Consider the following 20,990-nt stretch of genomic DNA (forward strand, 5'->3'; position numbering starts at 1 on the left):
GGTCCCCCTGTCCCCCCTCCCACAAGGAGGGGGCCCCACATCTCGCACGGTCCCGCCTGCGCCGCACCCAGAACACGCACCCCACGCACCCCCCCCTCCCCCGCCCTGAAATAGCTGGGGGGGGCGGGGGGAGGAGAGGGGAAAATGGGAAAAGGACTTTGTCACACCGCACTGCACTGGCCCCCACGGCACGGCCCACTCGGGGGACTGTGCGTGGGGGGTAAAGGGGGCGCCTGCACGGAGCCGAGCACCCACCGCTTTTCCCGAGACCTCAGCGCACCCGTGGGGGGGGGGGGGGGAACACACACCCCCACACACACACACGTAACACACAACCACCCTCCCACTGCAGGGCAACCCCCCCCCCCCCCCCCCGCCCCACGGAACCGACCCCCACGGCTCCCCCTCCGCGGGGTCAGATCCTACAGCAGCCCCCGCCTCTCCCCCCACCCCACGGGGCTCCACCGCAGCTCACCCCCCCCCCCCCACCCCCCCACCCACCCACCCCCCCACCCCTCACCCAACCCCCGGGGTCCCACAGCACCTCCCCTCCCCACGGCACCGTGTCCCACGGCACCGTGTCCCACGCCACCCCTCTCCACAGCACCGAGCACACTCCCACACACACCGGAGCCCCCCTCCCCTTTCCAAACGGCGGCCCCGGCCCCCCTCAGACACCCCCCCCCCCCCGGGGCACCCCCTGAACCCCACAGCCAGGCCCCCGAAACACCCCCCCCCCAAGCCGGTACGGGGCGCGCCGGTACCTTGTACTTGCCGAAGCCGGCCAGCTGCTCGGCGGTCACGTACTCCATGGCGGCCCCACCGCCCGCTGCCGGTGCCGGTGCCGGTGCCGGTCCCGGTCCCGGTGGCGGTCCCGCCGCTCCGCGCCCGCCCAGGCCCCCGCCGGCCGCCGTAGCCCGCCTCCCGCCGCCGCATCGGCCCACCCGGCGTGGCCCTGACGTCACGGCGCCCCGCCCGGTCGCCGGAGGGCGCCGCCTGCAGGGCGGGAGGGCGCCGAGGGGTGCGGCTGCCTGCTGGGGGGGGGGGGCAGCGGCTCTAAAATTAAAAAAAAAATGATTTTTTTAGGGGAAATAAAGCCCCGGGGCGGGGGGGGTCGGCCCCGCTGCGGGTGTGGAGGGGGGCGAGGCAGGCCTGCCTTGGGCAGCTCCGCGGTGCGGAGGTGGCGGAGGATTGCTCCCCGCCGGGGTGAGGGCGGCTCGCTGACCCCTCCCTGCAGGCCTGTGGGGCGGGGGGGGGGGGGGGGGAGGTATTTGGTTAAAAAATAAACCCCTCCTCGGGGGAAAGAGAAGGGGCAGGGGTTGCCACTGGCTCTGCTGAGGGGACCGGCGGCAGCGGTGGGTTTGGCAGGGTGAGGCTGAGCGGTTGGACTCGAGGACCTTGAAGGTCTTTTCCAAGCTAAAAACCGTGTGATTTTATGTATCTCCCCCCCCCCCCCCCGCACCTCATCCCCCATCACTGTTCAACGGGAAATTCTGGGATTTTACGACTTTCCGCCAAACGGAAAGAAGAGCATCAACATTTTCAGGAACACTTGCTCAGACCCAGCCCTGCTTCTTCCACTTGCGCGTTTTCCTGCGGTTTTTCAATTTTCCCCTTAAAGTGTAAGAAAAAGATGGTCAGAAGGGGCCAGAGCAGGGGGACCTTCCCAATGCAGGTTGAACTGGGAGCATCCCGGGCTCCGTGCACACTGAGACCGGGACCAGCGGGGAAAACGCGGGAGCAGGTAGGGCAGGGCTGGGGTGGGGGGATCCGATGGGCTCCACGGGGAGCCCGTCCGTGTCCCACCGGCTCCAGGGCCAGCTGGGACAAGGGATATATATTTGGGATCCCACAGGATTGGGGGGAATGCGGGGGGGGGGACACACAGGGAGGAGGGATGGGAAGGATAGAGCAAGGAGGGGGAGAAGAGAAACTGAAAGCAAAGTTGGGACGCTCAGATCTCCCCATCTTCCATTTCCACCACCGTCCTGGCCTCCCCCCAGCCTGTCACCACAGCCCGGCCACCCGCCTTCTCCAGCCCCCATCTTTCCCACTGCGGGCATCAGACAGACCCCACCAGACGGTTCCTGCTCAGCTTTGCATTCACACCCCTCCATCATCAGGTCTTTTGCCTTCCCTCACAGCTTCTTTCGAGCCAGTCGGCGTCTCTGAGAACCGTGGTTATAAACCTCCCCTGGGAGGCCGGGCTGAGAGAGTTGGGGGGGTTCAGCCTGGAGAAGAGAAGGCTCCGGGGGGACCTTTGAGCGGCCTCCCAGGGCTTAAAGGGGGGACAGGAGAGGTGGGGAGGGACTCTGGGTCAGGGGTGTGGGGGTAGGAGGAGGGGTGATGGTTTTAAACTGAAAGAGGGCAGATTTAGGTGAGATATAAAGCAGAAATTGTTCCCTGTGCGGGGCGTGAGGCGCTGGCCCCGGGTGCCCAGAGCAGCTGTGGGTGCCTCCTCCCTGGAAGGGTTCAAGGCCAGGTTGGACGGGGCTGGGAGCCCCCTGGGCTGGGGGAAGGGGGCCCTGCCCGGGGCAGGGGGTGCCACTGGGGGGGCTATAAGGTCCCTTCCCACCCAAACCAGTCTGTGATTCAATGATTCTATGAAAAGGAGAGCTACTGCATCCCTGTGTCACTTGGAATCATGTTGGCGTTCCTTCCCACAGCAATGTCTGCAAGGAAGGACATGCCAGCCGATCCCTCCGAGGGAGACACGGGCCAAGGTGGACTGGCAGAGAGGCTGAAAGGCGTGGGCCCCCGCATAAAATACTGTGTCCCTGTACTGGGGAAGGAGCGGGGAGTTACTGGCACACAGGCCATGAGACATCTGAAAGATTAAAATTATCGAAAGCCTGCAAGCGATGCACAGTACACATGGGAGCAGAAAAGCCCTGAAAGTGCTTCAGGCACATGGCAAGGTGAGGGTACCAGCATGGACCCCGCACTCACCTGATACCCCGGCTCGGGCCCGAGGCCACCCTGCTCACCAGCTGGTCCAGCTTGCTGGGGAATTCACACACATGCCACGCGTGCAGCCAGTTTGGGGGACACAGACACTTGCTCCCTGCCCAGCAGCTGGCATCAGGCACGTGGGCTGTGACTCACCATCCTGCTCCGGCTGCTGGTGCTCAGCCCTTCACTCGCATCATTCACAGCAGCCGCCCCAGGTAGTTTGTTTTCAGGACACACACCGTTCCCACCCCAGCAGCTGTAGGTTAAAGACCCCCACTTGCTCCAGAAGCTGGCACTGAGACCCTCCCCGCTCATTCCAGCAGCTGCACTGGGACCCCACTCACTCCAGTAGCTGACACCGTGGGCAGAGGCAGCTACACTCCCAGTCTGACTCCAGTAGCTGGCCCCAAATCCACTCACACACACAGAGGTCTCCCCAGTAACTGGCACTTTAGTCCTTGCAGCACACACTCACACTGGCAAGGTTTGTCTCCTGTCTTTGTCTCCACGTCTGTTCTGTCGGGTCTGTGTCATGGTATATGTTGGGTTTGGTTCCCCTTTTTTCCCTCAGTTTCCCAGCTCGCCAGCTCCCCGATCAGATAACCTCGCTGGAATAAACCTCCTCACCCTCTCCCTCATCAGTTAGTGCGACTGACCGGGCTTGGTTGCCACCACTGCCTCCCTTAGCATTTGTCAGTCAGATTTGTTTAACTGGATGTTCTTGTTTATGGCTTCCTCCGCTTCTTATTACGCCTTGAGACGCTGAAAAAGGTCCTTGACCAGACACCCTGGGAGGAGCAGGCTCCCTCCTTCCACACACCCTTCCACAGACCATCGCCCGGTTGCCACCTGCCCATCCTCACCACACAAACACTGAAGTCACACACAACTGTGGCTCACCTGAAAATAAAGGATACAGAGATCAGTCTGGTCCAACTCAACTAGTTTATTAGAAAAGATTACAAGGGATTATACTGAATCACCACTTTGGCCAACTCTCCATCAGGGCTTGGTCCTTGGATTTTCAGCAGCGTTGGAGGAACTGCGCAGCAAAAACCACCAACCACCTCGCCGGTGCGGTCCCAGCCGGTTACATGTTCTCCGGGCCGTGGCTCCGTTGCCACCAGCCTGTCTTGGCAGCACAAACGCCAGCGTCATGCCCTGCCGACGGCTGCTGAGGAGGCTGCAAAGACAGGCAATTCTCCCCTTTGGTCATACAAAGGCTTTTAGCTCGACAGCTGAGCAAATAGCAAGAGCAGTTGCTATTGTGGCCGAGGGCTGGAGGAAAGTTCACCAGGCCCATTCCTGAGTAGTAATGGCTCAGCTTAACACATGAAGTACACCTACTAAACACTGAATTAAACCACTGCCTAAATTCTCACAGGCTGCCATGTTAGTTGCTCTAGTGACACTGGAGACAGAGCATCTACTGATAAAGGTTAATAATCCCAAAAGGCACAACAGCACAGCTTGCAGCCAACGTTAAGCCGCTCTCAGATCCCGCAGCCCTTTCTTTAAGTGTGACAAGTACTATTTTTTTGCCAGAGTCCCTGATTTTCTTCTAGCAGCTGATAAAATTAGTACCTTCTAACGCTGCCTTTGCTCTTCATCTGGCACTTGGTCTTACTCTTGGCCATATGACTGCTCGCTGCAGCAATGTTTTTCCTTTGTGCTCTAAGACAAAGCGGTGGTAAATGTTTACTGCAAGGAGGGAAGAGGATTCTGACTTTATCATGAAGCGAGGGAATTTCTGAGCAATAGCAGGAGTAGCACGCCTTATTTCACCCAACTTTGCGAGCAATTAGATATAATGTTCTTCACGTTGCTTGAGGTCATAGTCATCACAACAATATTTTGTGGCTAGGCTTGTACTGTGTTCTTCTAAAATGCAAAGCAGTTGCGGTTCCTCCTTCGTATTGACTTGGCCTAAAGCGTCTGCAGTTTGTCAAGGGCATCCTGCTTTGTAATTCTCTGCCACGATTCAGGGATTTCTCCTTTGCCATGAAATTTCCCGTTGTACCATTTTTCTATCTCTGTCCTGAAACGAGATACAAACCACTTCCAGTACGCTTGCATGGATGGATCGGGAGGGATGTTCCAAGTGGAATAAGGATGCCCTGCATCCCGGTATCTCTTGTAGGGGATCCAGGTGTCTTCACCAATCCTGAACAAACAGTCGCTTGCAACGCTACTAGAACAAATATCAATGACCAGCTGGTCTGTTTTGTGCCACCTGTACCCCGTCAGAACTTGCGGGCGGTGGAAGACGAGCTGGTGTTCTCCATCGTGATTTCGCATGGTGTTTGTGCAAACAGCCCCGCAAAAGGGACACTGCTCCCAGCACCCTGAAAACTGTTCAGTCAGGATTGTGTGAGGCTGCCTTTCAAATGAGTTCATATCAGCAGTAGCAAGCTCTTCCTTGAGCTGATCCTTCAGGGAAGTCAGTGCTTCTGTCATGGCATTATTCAGGAACTCTATGTCTGTTATCTCCTGATGCTCGATGCCCTTCAGCTCCCTTCTGGGCAAGCTTAGCACCTCTCCGAGCGCGCTGCAGAATTCATCCAGCCAAAGAGAGATTTTGTCATTTCTGTCTTTTCTGTCTTTGACAATGTTGGTTGATGCAAAAACAGCTGACTGGATGTTTTCATAGAGGTGAGTAAGAGAGTTATCTAAAAACTTCTCCAGCCTTCTGTTCTCATCTAAACAGTAGGTCTTAACACGTTTCTCAATGTAACTCCGTAAAAAGTCTTCTGGGCAAGAAAGGTATGCCTTGAAATTATCAAAATTCTCTGCCTGTGCCAGGTATTTCAGTATGCAAACTTCCAGAGAGGATCTATTGCCATTGAAATCTGGGATTTTACCCTTCATGTCTCGAGCTATGTCAAGAGCTGTCTTCTCATAGACCGCCTGGTGAAGAGCTGGGCCAATCTTGTCACACAGGAAAACAGCAAATGTTGTGATAGAAGTGGCTCCCTGGCAGGAAATCTGGAAACATTTAAAGAAATCCTCTCTCTTGCTCTCCAGGTAGATGGCTGGATCATTTGCTTTTCTGAATGCCGCATGCATGGCTTTAAACCTTTCTGCTGCCATTCTGCACAGATACAGTGATAAATCTATTCTGTAATCCTTATTAAAATGATATTTTGCATTGCTGGGGACAGAGTTCATACCTTTCTGTACTTCATTTAGTATTTCATGAATAAAACTTCGACTGTAATCCCTTTTCTCCTTTTCCTTCTTATCAATGTTTGCAGTCACACACGCTATGATGTTATTTGTAATGTATTCTATGTTGCTCACATCAGCAGCATCAAAATTCGTGGTCCAGATGACCCAGCGTTTTTTCTTAGCGACGTGTTTCTCCAAGTCGACAGAAAATACTCTGTGTGCAGGATACGTCCAGATTCGCGTGTGTAAGTTCGGCTCCTTGAAGCGTTCTAGAAGGACATCTTCTATCTCCACATCGATATCAACCTGTTCCAGAGGGGGAGCAGTGGAGGAGACTTCAGTAACCCAGTCTGCCCAGAGAGAAATAAAGTTGTCTCTCAGTTCTCGATCACTTAATCTCTGGCCTTTTAGAGACAGAGCCAAGTGCCTGCTCCTTTTCAGGAGTTCGTTTTCATATTCTGACTTCCTTTCATCCAGTTTACACTGGTTCTTTTTGAGTTCAAGCAGACTCTCACACTTCTTTTTGGTTTCAGAAAGGAGCGAATCTTTTAGTTCTTTCAGCTTCAGTTCCGTGCTGGTTTTCCACTGGACCAGTATCTCACAGTCTCTGTCTTCACTGAAATACTTTTCCATGTCTTTCATGATGGCATCATTTGTCTCTTGCACTAGATTTTCAAGGTACTCCGTGGTGACCTTCTGCAAGTCCCCATTCCGAACTTTGTTTTCCAGTTTCATTTGCAAGTCTAAGATGTGACTCCTCAGCTTCCAGGACCACTGACTAAATGCAGTTTCCAGTTTCTTGTACGCAGCAATCTCCACTGAATTCTTGAAGCTGAAGATGAAGTTTTCATTCAGCAAAGCGTTCCAAAGGTCAGTAATACGAACTTTCAAGCTCGAGAACCTCAAAATGCTGCCCTGCGACTCCTTCTTAGCAGCTTGGAGAATTTTGCTTTTTAATTCCTGGACATTCTGGCTGTAGGTGGGGTTGGGTGGTGCCATTGGGGGGTTTCCTTCCCACAGGTGAGCAAAGTAATGAATGTGGGTGTTCACGTCAAAGCGGATGACGTCGCTGAAGCAGGAGATGTCACAGAATTCCTGCTGGGCAGCTGTCAAGGTCATTTCATCCAGCTTTTCCTGCAGACGTCTTTGTCCTTCCATGTTCTGTTCCTTGGCAGTTATTTCTCCCACGTTTTGGTGTACAAACAGGCAGCTTGGGGAAAGATTTACCTGCTTCATCCTCAGAAAAGCCTGCACAGCAATCTGAAGGACATCTTGCATTTCTGAAGGATTTTCTCCAAAGATATTGATCAGAGTCATGTTGCCAATGCCAATGACAAAGGTGGCCAACTCGTTGTCATGATTAAGGGACTGTTTATTGACCATCTCTATGGCACGAAGTCCCTCTGTGTCAACAACTAGCATGTAATCAAAGGCCACATCTTGTTGCAGCTTCTCATCCACTTTAATGAGCTGCATAAATGCTCCCCGGGTGCATCTCCCTGCACTGACATTAAACTGAAGACCAAACATGGCATTCAACAAGGTTGACTTCCCTGTGCTCTGGATGCCAAGCACTGAGAGAACAAATACTCGTTTGTCCCCCAGCTTCTCAATTAACCTGTCAAAGACTGCTCCGACCCATCGTAGCGGTACATAAGAAGCATCACCATCCATCAGCTCGACAGGATACCCTGAAACCATCAGATCAGCTGCAATTTCAGGTAGCTTGACAACATATTTATCCTTTGAGTTCATTGATTCCAGAGCTTCATAAATCTGCCCTACCTCTCTCAGGATATGTTCAAGGCCAATGGACGAATCATTGATTTCATTGGAGAGGTCATCTAACTTACTCAGCAACAGAGGTTTCAGATTGGCTTTTGCACTGTTTTTCTTTACCGCCAGGATTTCAGACCATAACTGGTGATACTGTCTCTTCAGTTCGTCAAGGCGATCGGAGGACAGGTCATCCATGAAGACCTTCATCCACTGCAGGAAGTATTTCTTGGTATCTGCTGGCTGTGACTGGAGGAAGCCAAGGATTGATTTCATCAGCTGATTGAGGGGGAATGCTTTCTCTAGTTGCTTCCTTCTTATTGCTGATTTCTCTGCTTCAATTTGGCTCCGATGATGCTCTATGCTCTTGTTCCTCTTTTCCTGCAAGCGAGTGAGTTCTTTGTCCTTTTTGCACCATGTGTACCAGAGTTTTCCTTGAAGAGGCAGTAGCTGGGATTTGATCTCAAACAGCTTCTCTTTCTTCAGAAGCTTGACCAGCGCCTTTGCCTTTTCTTTGGCTGTCACGCACGCCCCTCTATCTTCATCAATGAAGAATCCGCGTTTGCGAGCTTTGTCCAGGCAGGCGTCAAGGCTGAAAAGTGTGTTAGACCCTTCCAAGAGATCCCTGATTGTTTTTGTCAGCTCATCCATTAATTCTGCTTCGTTTCTGTTCTTGATACCTATTCTTACATTTTGGCTAGATCGGCCAGCTGCAACATTCTCTTTTTCAGTGAAAAGACAAACCAGAGGCCTTTGTGACTCCCACAGGTCACGTAAAATTTTCATCCCTTTCTTGTCACTCGCATCAGACTCGGCGATGAGAACCACGTTCATGGCAGATATGTCCTGTAAAAACTGCAGCTGTTCTTCGTGATCCCTTGCGTCTCCGTGCAGGTTGCAGAAGGCAACGCAGCAGTCAAAGCTGTCATCGTCGCTGCCCCGGGGACAGTACCAGGAGATCTCCACAACACCTTTCATCAGCAAACAGTCTTTGGTGCTGCCTTTGCAATGTCGGTGGAAAAAAGTGTCGTGCTTCTGTTTGCTCAGCAGAGCATTCAGGATCTGAGACTTGGACGAGGAGAGAGAGCTGCCGATCCGTATGAAGGACACAATGGGTACCTTTGCCTGATAAATGAGTTGGTTTTTGTAACTGGTAATTTTGGCCTGCTTTCCCGGCTTCTCAGCCCCTTTCCAGCTCTTTTTGATTTGGCTGAGGGACCAGAGAGGGAACTCTATCTGTGAAGTGCATGGGTTTGGTACCAGGAGAGGTAGTGCAAACTGGCAGAAAGCAAGCTTAGTTGAAATGTACTGTCTCATGAAGTCATCAGCGCAATGAAAAATTGCCATCTGGAGGTCCATGGGGTGCACATGACTCTCCCTGGCTGCAGATTCAGGGGCTTCTCCCTCCAAAGCAGTGAAAAAGTCATCAAAGGAATCTGAGGGTTCATGCTCTTCCTCTGTGGTTTTGGGCACAGGGGCGAGTCCTGGTTTTCTCTCGTCCTTGCAAGTCAGGTACCTCACGCGATAATCCACGGTCAATAGCTTTTGCAAGAAGTAAAATGGTAGTTCACTGTCCTTGCTGGGCTGGCTATCATGGAAAGATGTCTTGTATATGATGTGGAAATCTTCTGTCCCCATTTTTCTTGGATAGTGACTTTCTAGTCCAAGGCGCTTAAGTAAGTGGAGGAACTCTTGGTTTGCAACAGCTTGATCTGCTTTGGATTCGCCGGCATCTGAGTTGGATTTGGACTGACTGGAAGGCTCTGTTCTTTGAAAAGTGTCTTCCATGTCTTTGATTATACTGTCTTTCTTCAGATCGTCACATGTGTCATCCAAGTGCCCACTGATGAAGGAATGCAAGTCCTTTTCCAGCATCTCCCAGTCTTTGAGCGCACTGTGCTTTTTGAGGAGAGTTTTTATCTCCGTGGACCATAAATTTTTCATTCGATCTTCCATGAAAACTAAACGCTTATTTTTCTGCTCAGGGGACACCTCTCTGTGTTTGGCTGTTATAGTTAGACCCGTCAGCAGCAGGAAGGCCTGGGCTCTGTAAGTATCTTGCTCCTTCAGACTTAGATACTCCTTATGTGCCATTTGCATTTCATTTATCAGGAAGTTGATTTCTGGACATCCAAGGAGGTACTGAAAAATGCCCCCTTCCACCTGGTATCCCACGCTGGTCGTAATTAAGAGCACCAACAACTCTGTGTCTTTCTGTGCCTTTTCCTGGAGAAACTGGAGTAATGAATAAACAGATAGGCTTGCAGTCAAGGTGGCTTTGATCTTTGCTTCATGAATGGCAGATGCAGAGGCTTCTGGTGCGTAGGTGACTTCCTGGATGTACTCCTTCATTTGCAGCAGTGTCTTGGTGAGATCTTCAATCTCAGAAACACTGAGAGTTTCGGGAAGCATCTGCTTGGTATGGAAGATCCATTGCATAATGAAGGAAGACCTGGGGAAGTCCTTGACAGAATAGACATGAGGATCCAGGAGGCACCTCAACAGAGACTTGATATAGATGATGTTTTCTGGCGGTGACTTCTGGAAAAGCAGAACAGTATTCACCAGGAACTCCTGCAGTGCTTTGTCCGACAGGCATACATTGATCCAGACACTGTGGTTTTTGGTTTTTTCATTCAGATTCTGCTTTAGATCTATCAGCATGAGCAGTTTCCTTTCATCCACTGCCACCCAGGACTTCACGCACTCCATGAAAGCTCTGGCCTCTTCCACTGCACTGACCAGCTCCTCTCCAAACATGGTGCCAACACTGCGATTCGTTAGCTCTTCGTACACAGCCCTGAGGCTGCTGCTCATTTGATAGATGGACTTAAAATCACTGCTGTGATTAAACAGGATTATATCCCACACTGGGATCAGCTGGAAGCCTCGGTCAATAACACACCAGGTTGTGTTATTAGTTACGAGCCCCAGTTTCCACTGCGGAAGAGAATCCGTCTCTGATGGGCCCCCTGTGTTGGCCACGTAGAGCTGAACTGCTGTGTTGGCATTCCTCCCGTCTTTTCCCTGGAGAGAAGCCCGCGAGCTGGATTTCGAAATGTCCACCTCCACGCCCACGCTGACCCCAAAGCTGCTGTAGCTGGCCCCGACGTAGCAGTTCAGTGCTTCAGAAGCTTGTCGCTTCATCTCTTCCCGCTGCTCAGCTTTGAAACCTTCCGTAGATGCCTTCCACCAGAATATCCCCCCAAAGTGGAGGGGGCCCTGATTGATGTGGGACCCAAACCTGCTGAAGAAGCTCTCGCACCTGCTCTTCAGCATGGTGGGCCTGTCTGCTTTCGGGGTGATGCTCAAAAGGTGCTCGATGTCTTGCAGCTCCTGTAGGGCCGCGTCCGAGAGGCGGAGCTGATGCTTTTGGAAGTAGCAGGAGGCCAGAGGGATGTACTGGTACTTGGTGGTGCAAATGTAGCTCTGCTCAGAGCGGGACTGGCGGGTGTCCTCCGACCGCGAGGAGCTGCTGTAATCTGCATCGGCTTCAACATTAAACCCCCAGAACCCGGCTTTGGCAGAAACGCTGATGCTGAACCCCAGCTGCTCCATGGACTTGGTGAAAGTGGCTTCTGCCGCGGAGGAGGAGAACTCCTTCCTCTCAAGCAGCGTCCCTTGCTCCGGACCGGCGAGCTTGAACCCGTCGGGAACCCGGATGAGCTGGTCTCGCTTTGCCAGCACATCGGCGAAGCTGCTGGTTCTGTAAATGCCCTGCAGGGCCAGTCCCCCCGACGCCCGCCTCAGGACCTCCATGTCGGAGACGTTCTCGCCCCTGCCCGCCAACGACTCCTGCTTCTCCAGCTGCTTCTGGATGTTCTCCAGCACATCCACCAGTGACTTCCCCGGCGGTGCCCAGTGCTCTTTGGGAATCTCCATGGCTTGCCACAGAGCCTCCTCTTTCTGTCTTAGAACGTCCTTGCTGTGGCTGCGGCTCTTGTGCATTTCCTTCAGCTCCTTCAGGATTAGCTTGGCCTCCTCTTGTCTCTGCTTTGCCATCTTCAAGCGCTCCTTCTGCAGCTCTTCAAAAGTTGCTTTGCTGTCTGTTAGTTCCAGGAGTTTTTGGAGCGCCTTTGTTTCCCAGGGGTACCGTACCTCGCACTCCAGCTTCAGGTAGTCTTCATATTGCGCATGTTTCAGGGCTTCTCTGGATTTGATTCCCAGTATCTCCGACAGTCTGGGGAGCCAGTGTGAGCAATCCAGTCCTTCGTTCTCACATGCTTCTGCCAGTAGTTTTTTAGCAAGGCGTGCCTTTTCGTCATCCTCTAGTTTGTCCTTCTCTGAACTCATGGCTGTGGAAGAGGAAAACAGACTTTCTTTAAGGCATGTTGCAGGAGGCTCCAGCCCTGGGGATTCCTCAAGCGCAGCTGCCGGAGCCCAGCCTGGGATGCCCCAAGAGCCGGGGGGTCTCCGTCCCGGGACAAGGGATGTGCCTGCTGCTCTCCCATTTGCAGATCCAACCCCAAAGCTGAGTGTGGATCCCAGAGATCTCACCGTGAGCGTTGTTGGATCCCTCAAGCGCCACCACAGCCCCTCTGCCCATCCAACACCCCTGCCTGCATCCTGCAATCTCTTACCAGGGTCTCCTACAATCTCTGGCTGGCCCAGTGTCCTGGGTTTGAGTGAGTGTGGGGGGGTTTTGGTAACAAGGGAGGGGGCTATAGGGGTGGCCCCCTGTGAGAAGCTTCTCGAAGCTCCCCCAGCTCCAAGTCAGCCCCAACGCTGCACCAAGGCCGAGCCCATCAGCTGCGCCTCTGCGAGAACGTATTTAAGAAGGGACCTGGGAGGAGGAGCTGGACTTGTGAGGAGGAGTTGGGGCAGCTGCATGAACACCAAGGTCAGTGGGGGAACAGAGGGAGAAAGGAGGGGGGAGGTGTGCCGGAGCAGAGACCCCCCTGTATCCTGTGGGGAGACAGCAAGGCGGCCCCTCCCTGCCACCCATGGAGGTCACTGGTGGAGCAGAGGCCGACCTGTGGGCTGTGGGGGGCCCCACGCTGCCTCAGGTGGCTGTGACCGAGGAAGGCCGGGACTCTGTGGGAAGAAGCAGCCCCCGCTCTTGTAGTTCGGTGCAGGGAGGATTACAGCGTGCAGGGGGGTCCCGCGCCGGAGCAGCGAGGGAAGGGCTGCAGCCGTGGGAGGGAATCCAGTTGGAGAAGACTTGTGGAGAACTGTCTCCTGTGAGAAGGGAACCATGCTGGAGCAGGGGGAAGAAGTTCCAGAAGCTCCCACCACCGCAGATGGCAGAAGCAGCAGCACTGCCTGCACCCCCCATTCCTGCCCCTGCGCCCCTGGGGGAGGAGGTAGAGATATCAGGAGCAGAACTGAGCCCAGGAAGAAGGGAGGGGTCGGGGGAAGATGTTCTCAAGATGTGGTAGTGCTTCTCACTGTCCGACTCTGTCTGTTACGGGTTGTTGTTGTTAGTGTCTGTATTAAATTTATGTTCTTTTTTCCTTCCCCTAACAAGTCTGTCTTTTGCTTGTGACCATAATGGGTGATTCATCCCTCCTTGTCCTATCTCCAAACTCAAGGCTTTACTTATTTTCTCCTTCTCAGCGCTGGGGGGAGAGGGGGGAGTGAGCAGCTTCATGGTGCTCAGTTGCCCTCTGAGCCCAAACCACAACGGAAACAATAAAAGAACCCACCACACATGGACACAAAATGGATAGACAGGGGCACCGGAGACAATGCCAAAGACCCAAAGCCTCCAGTCCCTAACGATGGGCCCACGAGATGTGCCAGGCACAGCTCTGGATGGAGACAACTTGGATTTTTCCCATCCATATCCCAAGAACCAGCTGCTGGGGGGAACAGGCGTGAGTGAGGGGCTCTGCACCAGCAGCTGGAGCAGGACCACAGGTCACAGCCCATGTGCCTGGCGCTGTGTATTCGGAGCGAGTGTGTCCTATGAGTGTGGTGTGCCCGTGAGGGGAGTGTGTGAGCATGTGCCTCAGCTGGCAAGCACCAAGCTGGGTGCCGTGGTATGAGCCCAGAGGGCAACTGAGTACCACGCAGCCGCTCACTCTCCCCTCACCCCCCCAGTGCTGAGAAAAAAAGAACGTAAATTTTGCAACAACCTTCAACAGACAGAGTAGGACAGTGAGAAGCACTACCACATCTGGAGAACACCTTCCCCCCACCCCTCCCTTCTTCCCGGGCTCAGCTCTGCTCCCGATATCTCTACCTCCTCCCCCAGGGGCGCAGGGGCAGGAATGGGGGGTGCAGGCAGTGCTGCTGCTTCTGCCATCTGTGGTGAGGGGAGCTTCTGGAACTTCTTCCCCCTGCTCCAGCATGGTTCCCTTCTCACAGGAGACAGTTCTCCACAAGTCTTCTCCAACTGGATTCCCTCCCACGGCTGCAGCCCTTCCCTCACTGCTCCGGCGCGGGACCCCCCCGCACGCTGCAATCCTCCCTGCACCGAACTACAAGAGCGGGGGCTGCTTCTTCCCACAGAGTCCCGGCCTCGCTCGGTCACAGCCACCTGAGGCAGCGTGGGGCCCCCCACAGCCCACAGGTCGGCCTCTGCTCCACCAGTGACCTCCATGGGTGGCAGGGGGGCCGCCCTGCCGTCTCCCCACAGGATACAGGGGGGTCTCTGCTCCAGCACACCTCCCCCCTCCTTTCTCCCTCTGTTCCCCCACTGACCTTGGTGTTCATGCAGCTGCCCCAACTCCTCCTCACAAGTCCAGCTCCTCCTCCCAGGTCCCTTCTTAAATACGTTCTCGCAGAGGCGCAGCTGATGGGCTCGGCCTTGGTGCAGCGTTGGGGCTGACTTGGAGCTGGGGGAGCTTCGAGAAGCTTCTCACAGGGGGCCGCCCCTATAGCCCCCTCCCTTGTTACCAAAAAAGCCACCACTCACTCAAACCCAGGACAGTTTCCACCTTCACTTATTATCCCATATGCACTGGAAGAATCCTTGACTGCTAACCTTAATGGAGCTGATGCTCTCACTGTCTATGTGCCTTTACACCTTTCGTTTCTGGTTTGTTTTGTTGTTTGTTTTTGGTTTTGTTTTTGTTTTTGTTTTTTTAACATCGCCATACAAACCTGAGAACTGTCTCTGTCTCAATTCAGTTGGCTACTGAAGAGATTTATTCAGTGCACAAAACCTTCCCCTGCACCCATCAACGGCACAAAACCCTTACCAGCTCAGGTATGGTCTGAAGTGCTTGTGACTGGGCTCTTGGACCCTTTCAAAGCCTTTAAAGCCAGAGAAGATTTAGGCAATATGCTCAACGGTTGTGGGGTTTCATATCACCTCACAGCAGAAGCTCCTTTTGGTCAGACGCTTGACCTTCCAGAGGCCACGGGCAGCCGAGGCTCCCAGCTCAGCTGAGACAGCACACTGTCACACACCTCAAGAATTCAGGAGGGAAAACACCGGGAAGAAAGACCCAAAATCCTGAAGGAGAAGAGCAGACAGTCAGGGGCTGGCGACCCACCAACGCAGAGGATTCACTCCAGGGAGCAGTGGAGACCATCCCTTCTGCACCAGTGATGACTGCCCGGCCAGTGAAGACTCATCAGAGCCTTTTTGGGGTGGTGACAGGACGAGGGTTTCGCCTGGGACCTAAACCCGTGTAAGGAACTGAAGGAGTTAATGCCTCCACCACTCATCGACCTGGAAAGCCTCCAGAACGTTGTGGTTCATCGAAAGGACTAACTACCTGCCCGAGGAGGAGCAGAGTGCATCGAAGGGTTGTAGTGCCAAATTCCTTAGATAAGCCTCAAACAGGGAAACGTAGACTGAGTCAAACCATATGTTGGGTTAATGCCTACGCTTTCATTTACAACTCTACCCCTGAAGAAGGGCTAAAAGACTGGTAAAAGAGAATACCCCCGCACCAGATGGAGCCAAAGGCTGGGTAATTGCTTCAGAAGACTCGCCTCTGTCTACTGTGCAACTCGGCTGATAAGATGAACTTGAAAGGCTACAGAAAACTTTGCTGAGTGTGCACTCACTCCCCAAGATTACTGGACCTGAGACAACACTGGACCCCGACAGTAATCTGCATTATTTGACTCTATTTCTCTCCTTTTCTTTTACTTTCGTTTTCTTTCTTACAGATTCATCAAAAATAGGCCACATTGCTTACTACCCTTTTAGAAGTTTAACTGCCGGATGGGGCTAAACCACAACAGGATTTTTTGGCACCCAAGGTGGGGCTCAAAGGGTTTGAGATAACGACAGTTTTGATGGGAATGGGCCAGATCAAATTTATAGCTGTTATTGCTGTTTAGCTGTTAATCACCAGGCTTCTGTGCTTGCCATGGGGCTTGCTTGCTTTACTCTAACTAAATTAGTCTTGTGCTCATTAATGGCTGCTTTATCTTTCACCACCAGTGTTACCAAAGCAAAGCGAAAACCTTAACCCACCAAAAAAGACTGTTGTGTTTTAACCCTATCCGGCAGTAAAGCACCACGCAGCCGCTCGCTCACTCCCCCCCACAGTGGGATGGGGGAGAGAATCTGGGAAAAAAAAAAAAAAAAAAAAAAAAAAAGTAAAACTTGTGGGCTGAGATAAAGATGGTTTGGTTTAATAGGACAGAAAAGGGAGGGAAAGTGAGAAGAGAACACACAAAACAAGTGCTCCACAGTCCAGTTGCTCCCCGGCCCTGAGCGATGCCCAGCCAACCCTCGAGCCGTGGTGCCCCCCGGCCAACCCCCCCCAGTTTAGATACCGGCCATGAGGCCGTACGGTCTGGAGAGCCCCTTTGGCCAGTTTGGGTCGGTGTCCTGCCTGTGTCCCCTCCCGGCTTCTTGTGCCCCCCAGGCTCTGCTGGCCAGGCAGCGAGAGAAGGGAAAAGCCCCGGAGTTAGTGCAAACACTGCCGAGAGACAACGGAACCACCCGCGTTACCAACAGTGCTCTCGGCCTCCCTCCGAAGCACAGCACCCTGCCAGCTGCTAGGAAGAAAATTCGCTTTATTCCAGCCAAAACCAGGGCAGGAGGAGAAGGAAAACTCCGACCCCAGGCTTGGGGATGGAGCAGGACGACCCACGACCCCCGCTCGTTACCCCAGCACCCGCTCCTTCTGCACCCCCCGTTATTGCTGACAGAGAGCGTGCCACGGAAAAGGTTATTATCAGTGAGGTTCCCCCGAATTTTCACCTTCCGAGCCCACGGGAGCGCCCGCGGGGCTGGCCCCCCCCACCTCCCCTTTGGCCCCGCGGTCTCGCTCCGACAGGTCCCAGCCCGGTCCCCTGTCCCCGGAGCCCCGAAGCAAATGGCACCGGGGTGGAGGGTGCAGTCACAGCTCCGCAGCCCACCCCCCCACCCCCCCCCCAGCTCCCGGCACGGTTTCGGGTGAGCGCACCCACCCTGACCCACTGTGGTTCCCCAGCCCGGGCACCGGCGCGCAGCGGGGACGGGACCTGTCCCTAAAGCAAACAGCGGCTCCCTCCCCACCCAGCTCCTGAAGCAAGTTTTTGCACCCCTGCAGACGTCAGCCTGCCCGTGAATCCTCCCTCCCCAGGATGCCTCCAGCTCCGGCTGGGACCCCCCCAGCCCCTTTCCCACCCGTCCCAGTTCAACCCTCGCAGCACACACGGCCCCCCCCGGCCCCGAGCTTCCTCAAACAGGCTGGCGAGCGAAGGCTGCTGCCTCCTTCCTACACTGCGAGCAGAGACCGCTCACCCGCTGCCCTAAAACCCCTTTTTCACCCTCTCTGGGATCCCTCAGGTGATGGGGAAAACACATAAAATAGGAAGCAGAAGACAAAATCCCCGCTCCGCACTGATCCATGACTCAGCGCAGAGCTCATTAACAAAGTCCTACCGTCTCCTTCCAGCGCTCAGCAGCTCCCAAACGGGTCTTTGCCCAGCTCAGCCCCTACTTTTATACAGTTTCCTGTGTTCTCAAGCGACTTGTTGCTTCCTATTGATAGAGGCAGGGAGGAGGTCTTCTGTGTTCCTGGAAATCAGGCCATTGTCTGCAACTGAGACTGAAAGAGAAACTTGCCAGCCGGCGCCCGCTGGAGCTGAGCCAGGCGGCTCAGAAGGCAGCAGCATCCCCAGGCACCCAAATCCTGCCCTGGGCTCTGCACAAGGGTGCTGGGTGTGCCCGGCACCGCCTGGGGCTCTGGGCTGGAACCCCACCCCGACCTGCTCCCCTCACCCCCAAATCATCGACTCACAGACCGGTTTGGGTGGGAAGGGCCCTTGAATCCCCCCCAGTTCCCCCCCCTGCCCCGGGCAGGGCCCCCTTCCCCCAGCCCAGGGGGCTCCCAGCCCCGTCCAACCTGGCCTTGAACCCTTCCAGGGAGGGGGCACCCACAGCTGCTCTGGGCACCCTGGGCCAGCGCCTCACCCCCCGCACAGGGAACAATTTCTGCCTCAGATCTCACCTAAATCTGCCCTCTGCCAGTTTAAACCCATCAACCCTCGTCCTGTCACTACAAATCCTGCTAAAAGTCTGTCCCCATCTTTCTCAGAAGCCCCCTTTAAGCCCTCGGTAAGTATTGAAAGGATCCTCCTGGTCCTTCCTGATACCCCATGTCTGTGCAGCCTCACCACCTCAGCAGAGGTCAGCTTTGATCCCTCTGCCCAGAGCCTTGGCCAGTACAGGACAAACCCAAACCCCTCCACTACCTCCACAGAAGACTAAACCGTGGTCCAGGCACAGGCTCTTTCCTGCTCACACACATTTGAGACAGAGTGAGAGTTTAAAGAAGCCTGGAAGCAGCCCCTGAAACCCCAGCAGAGCTCTGTTCCTGGAGACAGCCGGGTTCTGGGGTTGGTTTTTTTTTGCCTTCCTCAGAAATACCATTTTCTGTCCACAGACCAAATTCTGGGGAGGAATGGGAATGAGCGGGCATCCCTTCCTCTGTCAGAAAGACTCGTGGGTCAGTCTGTTCCCCATCCCTGGGCTTTAGGGGGGAGGACAGCGGCTGTCTCTTCCTCTCTGGGTACCTACAGCACGGCGGACAGGGAAATCCTGCTCTAAAATTAGCTCCCCTCCAACACTCAGACCCCAGAGCTCAGGTGTGGCTACCAAGATACGGCATGGAAATAATGATGCGTAGGCACCCCCGCCTCAGTTAGAGGTTTGTCGGGAAGCAAAATAACTAGTCAGGTCATTTGGAAAGCACGATGGCTCCCGGGACCCCTGCTGAACAGCCTCGCTGGCAGCTTTCTGCACCAGTCCGGGGATGGGCACGGCTGCAGCAAACCCCGGGGGGGCCGGCGAGCGGTGCACGGCGTGGAAGAGCGCGCTCCCATCTGCTGTGCTCCGCGTATCGTCCTGGGAGCACCGCTTGCACACGTGCTTGCACGCCTGCTTGCACACCTCCGCTGCCAGAGGGACCCGCCAGCCTAGAGCCACTCACGCCGTTTGCTGAAAGCACTTGGGGTTTTGCTTAAAATGCGGGGGAACGCAGCAGAAGGTACGATTTTCTGCCGTCAGAAATCATCCCTTCGTGGTGCAGCCCCTGTTTCCTTGGGGCTGGGCTTCATAAAGGGGCTCAGATCTGAATTACGCTGCAGATCCCTTGAATTCAGCTAAAGTGTTTAGGACAGAATGCAGATGCTCTCAGTTTGGGACTCAAAAATCAGGGTCGGGATTCCTCCAGCTTGACCTTAGATGCTCAGAAGTCACCTCCTCAACCAACACCCCTCGTCTGGGCTCTCCATCACTGGCGAACCTCTGGCGTGTCCCGGGTACAAACCGAGCCATGCCTCACTTTTGGGAGGGGATCACACTTTTTCTATCCTTTCTGGACAGACTACCCTGTCATGACTCTATGCCTCAGATCAAAGGAGGGCACCTGGCTCTGGAAGCTGTTCAAAATCCCCTCCCAAAACCCCACTAACCGGACAAGGAATGGGCACCCAGACCCCCGGGCTGTGAAGGAGCTTCTGCCCCACCTTCCCCAACCCATGACCCACGCCCAGCCTGCCCAGCCACCCTCGGTCCCCTCTTGGTTTTATCCCAGTGCACGGAAAGTCACTCACATCAACTTGTGGCACCCAGCTGTGAGTTTTACAAACTTATTTTTTCCACCCCCCCTTCATTTTACAAACACGCTGTCCCATGCGCTAGGGAATCCCTAGGCATTGCTCCCCCCAGGGCTGCTGTCCGCTTCTCTGTCGTCGGATTTTGAGTATTTTGGGGAGGTGGGTGGTGGATCTGGAGCACCCAGACCACATCTAGCGCCTTGTGGGTGGGGGTCTGACGGTGACAAATCAGCCCGGCTGCGAAATGAAAATGCAGGTCTCTGGGCTTTATCTCTCGGAGTTACAGTCACCTCAGCCTCGGCAGAAAAAAAAAAACAGCTCAGAGGAACCGGGTGATGTGCTTTCCCTCCTAAGGTAGGTAATTATTATTATTATTATTATCTCTCAAGCCTGGAAAGCATTATTACAGTCACTCAGCCTGACCTCTTAAACAACCCAGTCCACAGATTTTTGTGTTTCACTCAAAGGCTCCTAAATCAACTGCAGATCTGCCTTGTAGCTCAGTCAGAACATATTTTTGTCAGGGAGAAAGGGGAAAAAGACATCCCAGAATTCAAGCAACAACATTTAACTACGCTTTCAGACAAGTGGTTTCCATAGCTGATTACGTTCAGCGATAAACATCTGCACCATATTTCTGCTTTGAATTTATGGGCTTCAGCTCCCTATTGTTTGCCCGATGTTCTCCCACCAAACTGAGCTGCTACCTAAAACTCTTGCGTTCGGATTTTCAGATTTCATTCCTCGCTGCCTGCGGAGATGCAGCAAGGGAATTGCCCTTGGGCTGAAGCCAGTGCTCCCTTTGCAACAAACAGGGAAAGGCAAAGCAATGCCCCGGCCCCAGGACACCTTCAGAAGGGAGACTGGAGACGGGCACCCTGCTGAAAGCACCCAGCGCCGGCTCTGCCGGGGCGGGCATCATCTCACCGCGGGTTCCTGACACTCTCGCTGGCACCGAGGCAGCGCAGGTCACGGAGTCACAGACCGGTTTGGGTGGGAAGGGACCATCAAAGATCACCCAGTGCCCACCCCTGCCCTGGACAGGGCCCCCTTCCCCCAGCCCAGGGGGCTCCCAGCCCCGTCCAACCTGGCCTTGAACCCTTCCAGGGAGGGGGCAGCCACAGCTGCTCTGGGCACCC

At 54.3% G+C, this 20,990-nt stretch overlaps 2 protein-coding genes across 4 annotated transcripts in view; both read right to left on the minus strand.

Annotated features, from left to right (window-relative positions):
* Positions 1-888, minus strand: part of SELENOI (selenoprotein I) — a 33,715-nt gene extending 32,827 nt beyond the window's left edge. For both annotated transcript variants that reach the window (XM_042803047.1, XM_032986555.2), the window contains exon 1: positions 765-888. In XM_042803047.1, the coding sequence (XP_042658981.1) occupies positions 765-812 (48 nt within the window). In that variant the 5' untranslated portion in view covers positions 813-888. The remainder of the gene's footprint in view (positions 1-764) is intronic.
* A 2,990-nt stretch (positions 889-3,878) lies between these two features.
* LOC104365543 (upregulator of cell proliferation) lies at positions 3,879-17,725 on the minus strand. Of its 2 annotated transcripts, none has more exons than XM_032986552.2 (2): positions 17,675-17,725; positions 3,879-12,191 (listed from the first exon to the last, which is right to left on the minus strand). In XM_032986552.2, the coding sequence occupies exon 2, from the start codon at positions 12,187-12,189 to the stop codon at positions 4,879-4,881; it is 7,311 nt and encodes a 2,436-aa protein (XP_032842443.2). In that variant the 5' UTR covers positions 12,190-12,191; positions 17,675-17,725; the 3' UTR covers positions 3,879-4,878. The 2 variants fall into 2 exon arrangements, with proteins under 2 accessions (XP_032842443.2, XP_032842444.2); XM_032986553.2 differs by lacking the exon at positions 17,675-17,725 and adding an exon at positions 17,534-17,654.
* Between the last annotated feature and the right edge of the window lie 3,265 nt (positions 17,726-20,990).

This window comes from Tyto alba, unplaced genomic scaffold, assembly GCF_018691265.1.
Source record: "Tyto alba isolate M040663 unplaced genomic scaffold, T.alba_DEE_v4.0 Super-Scaffold_40, whole genome shotgun sequence".
Taxonomy (NCBI): Eukaryota; Metazoa; Chordata; class Aves; order Strigiformes; family Tytonidae; genus Tyto; species Tyto alba.

Excerpts from the sequence above, each read along its gene's own strand:
- LOC104365543 (XM_032986552.2), bottom strand. The coding sequence starts at position 12,189 with ATGAGTTCAGAGAAGGACAAACTAGAGGATGACGAAAAGGCACGCCTT.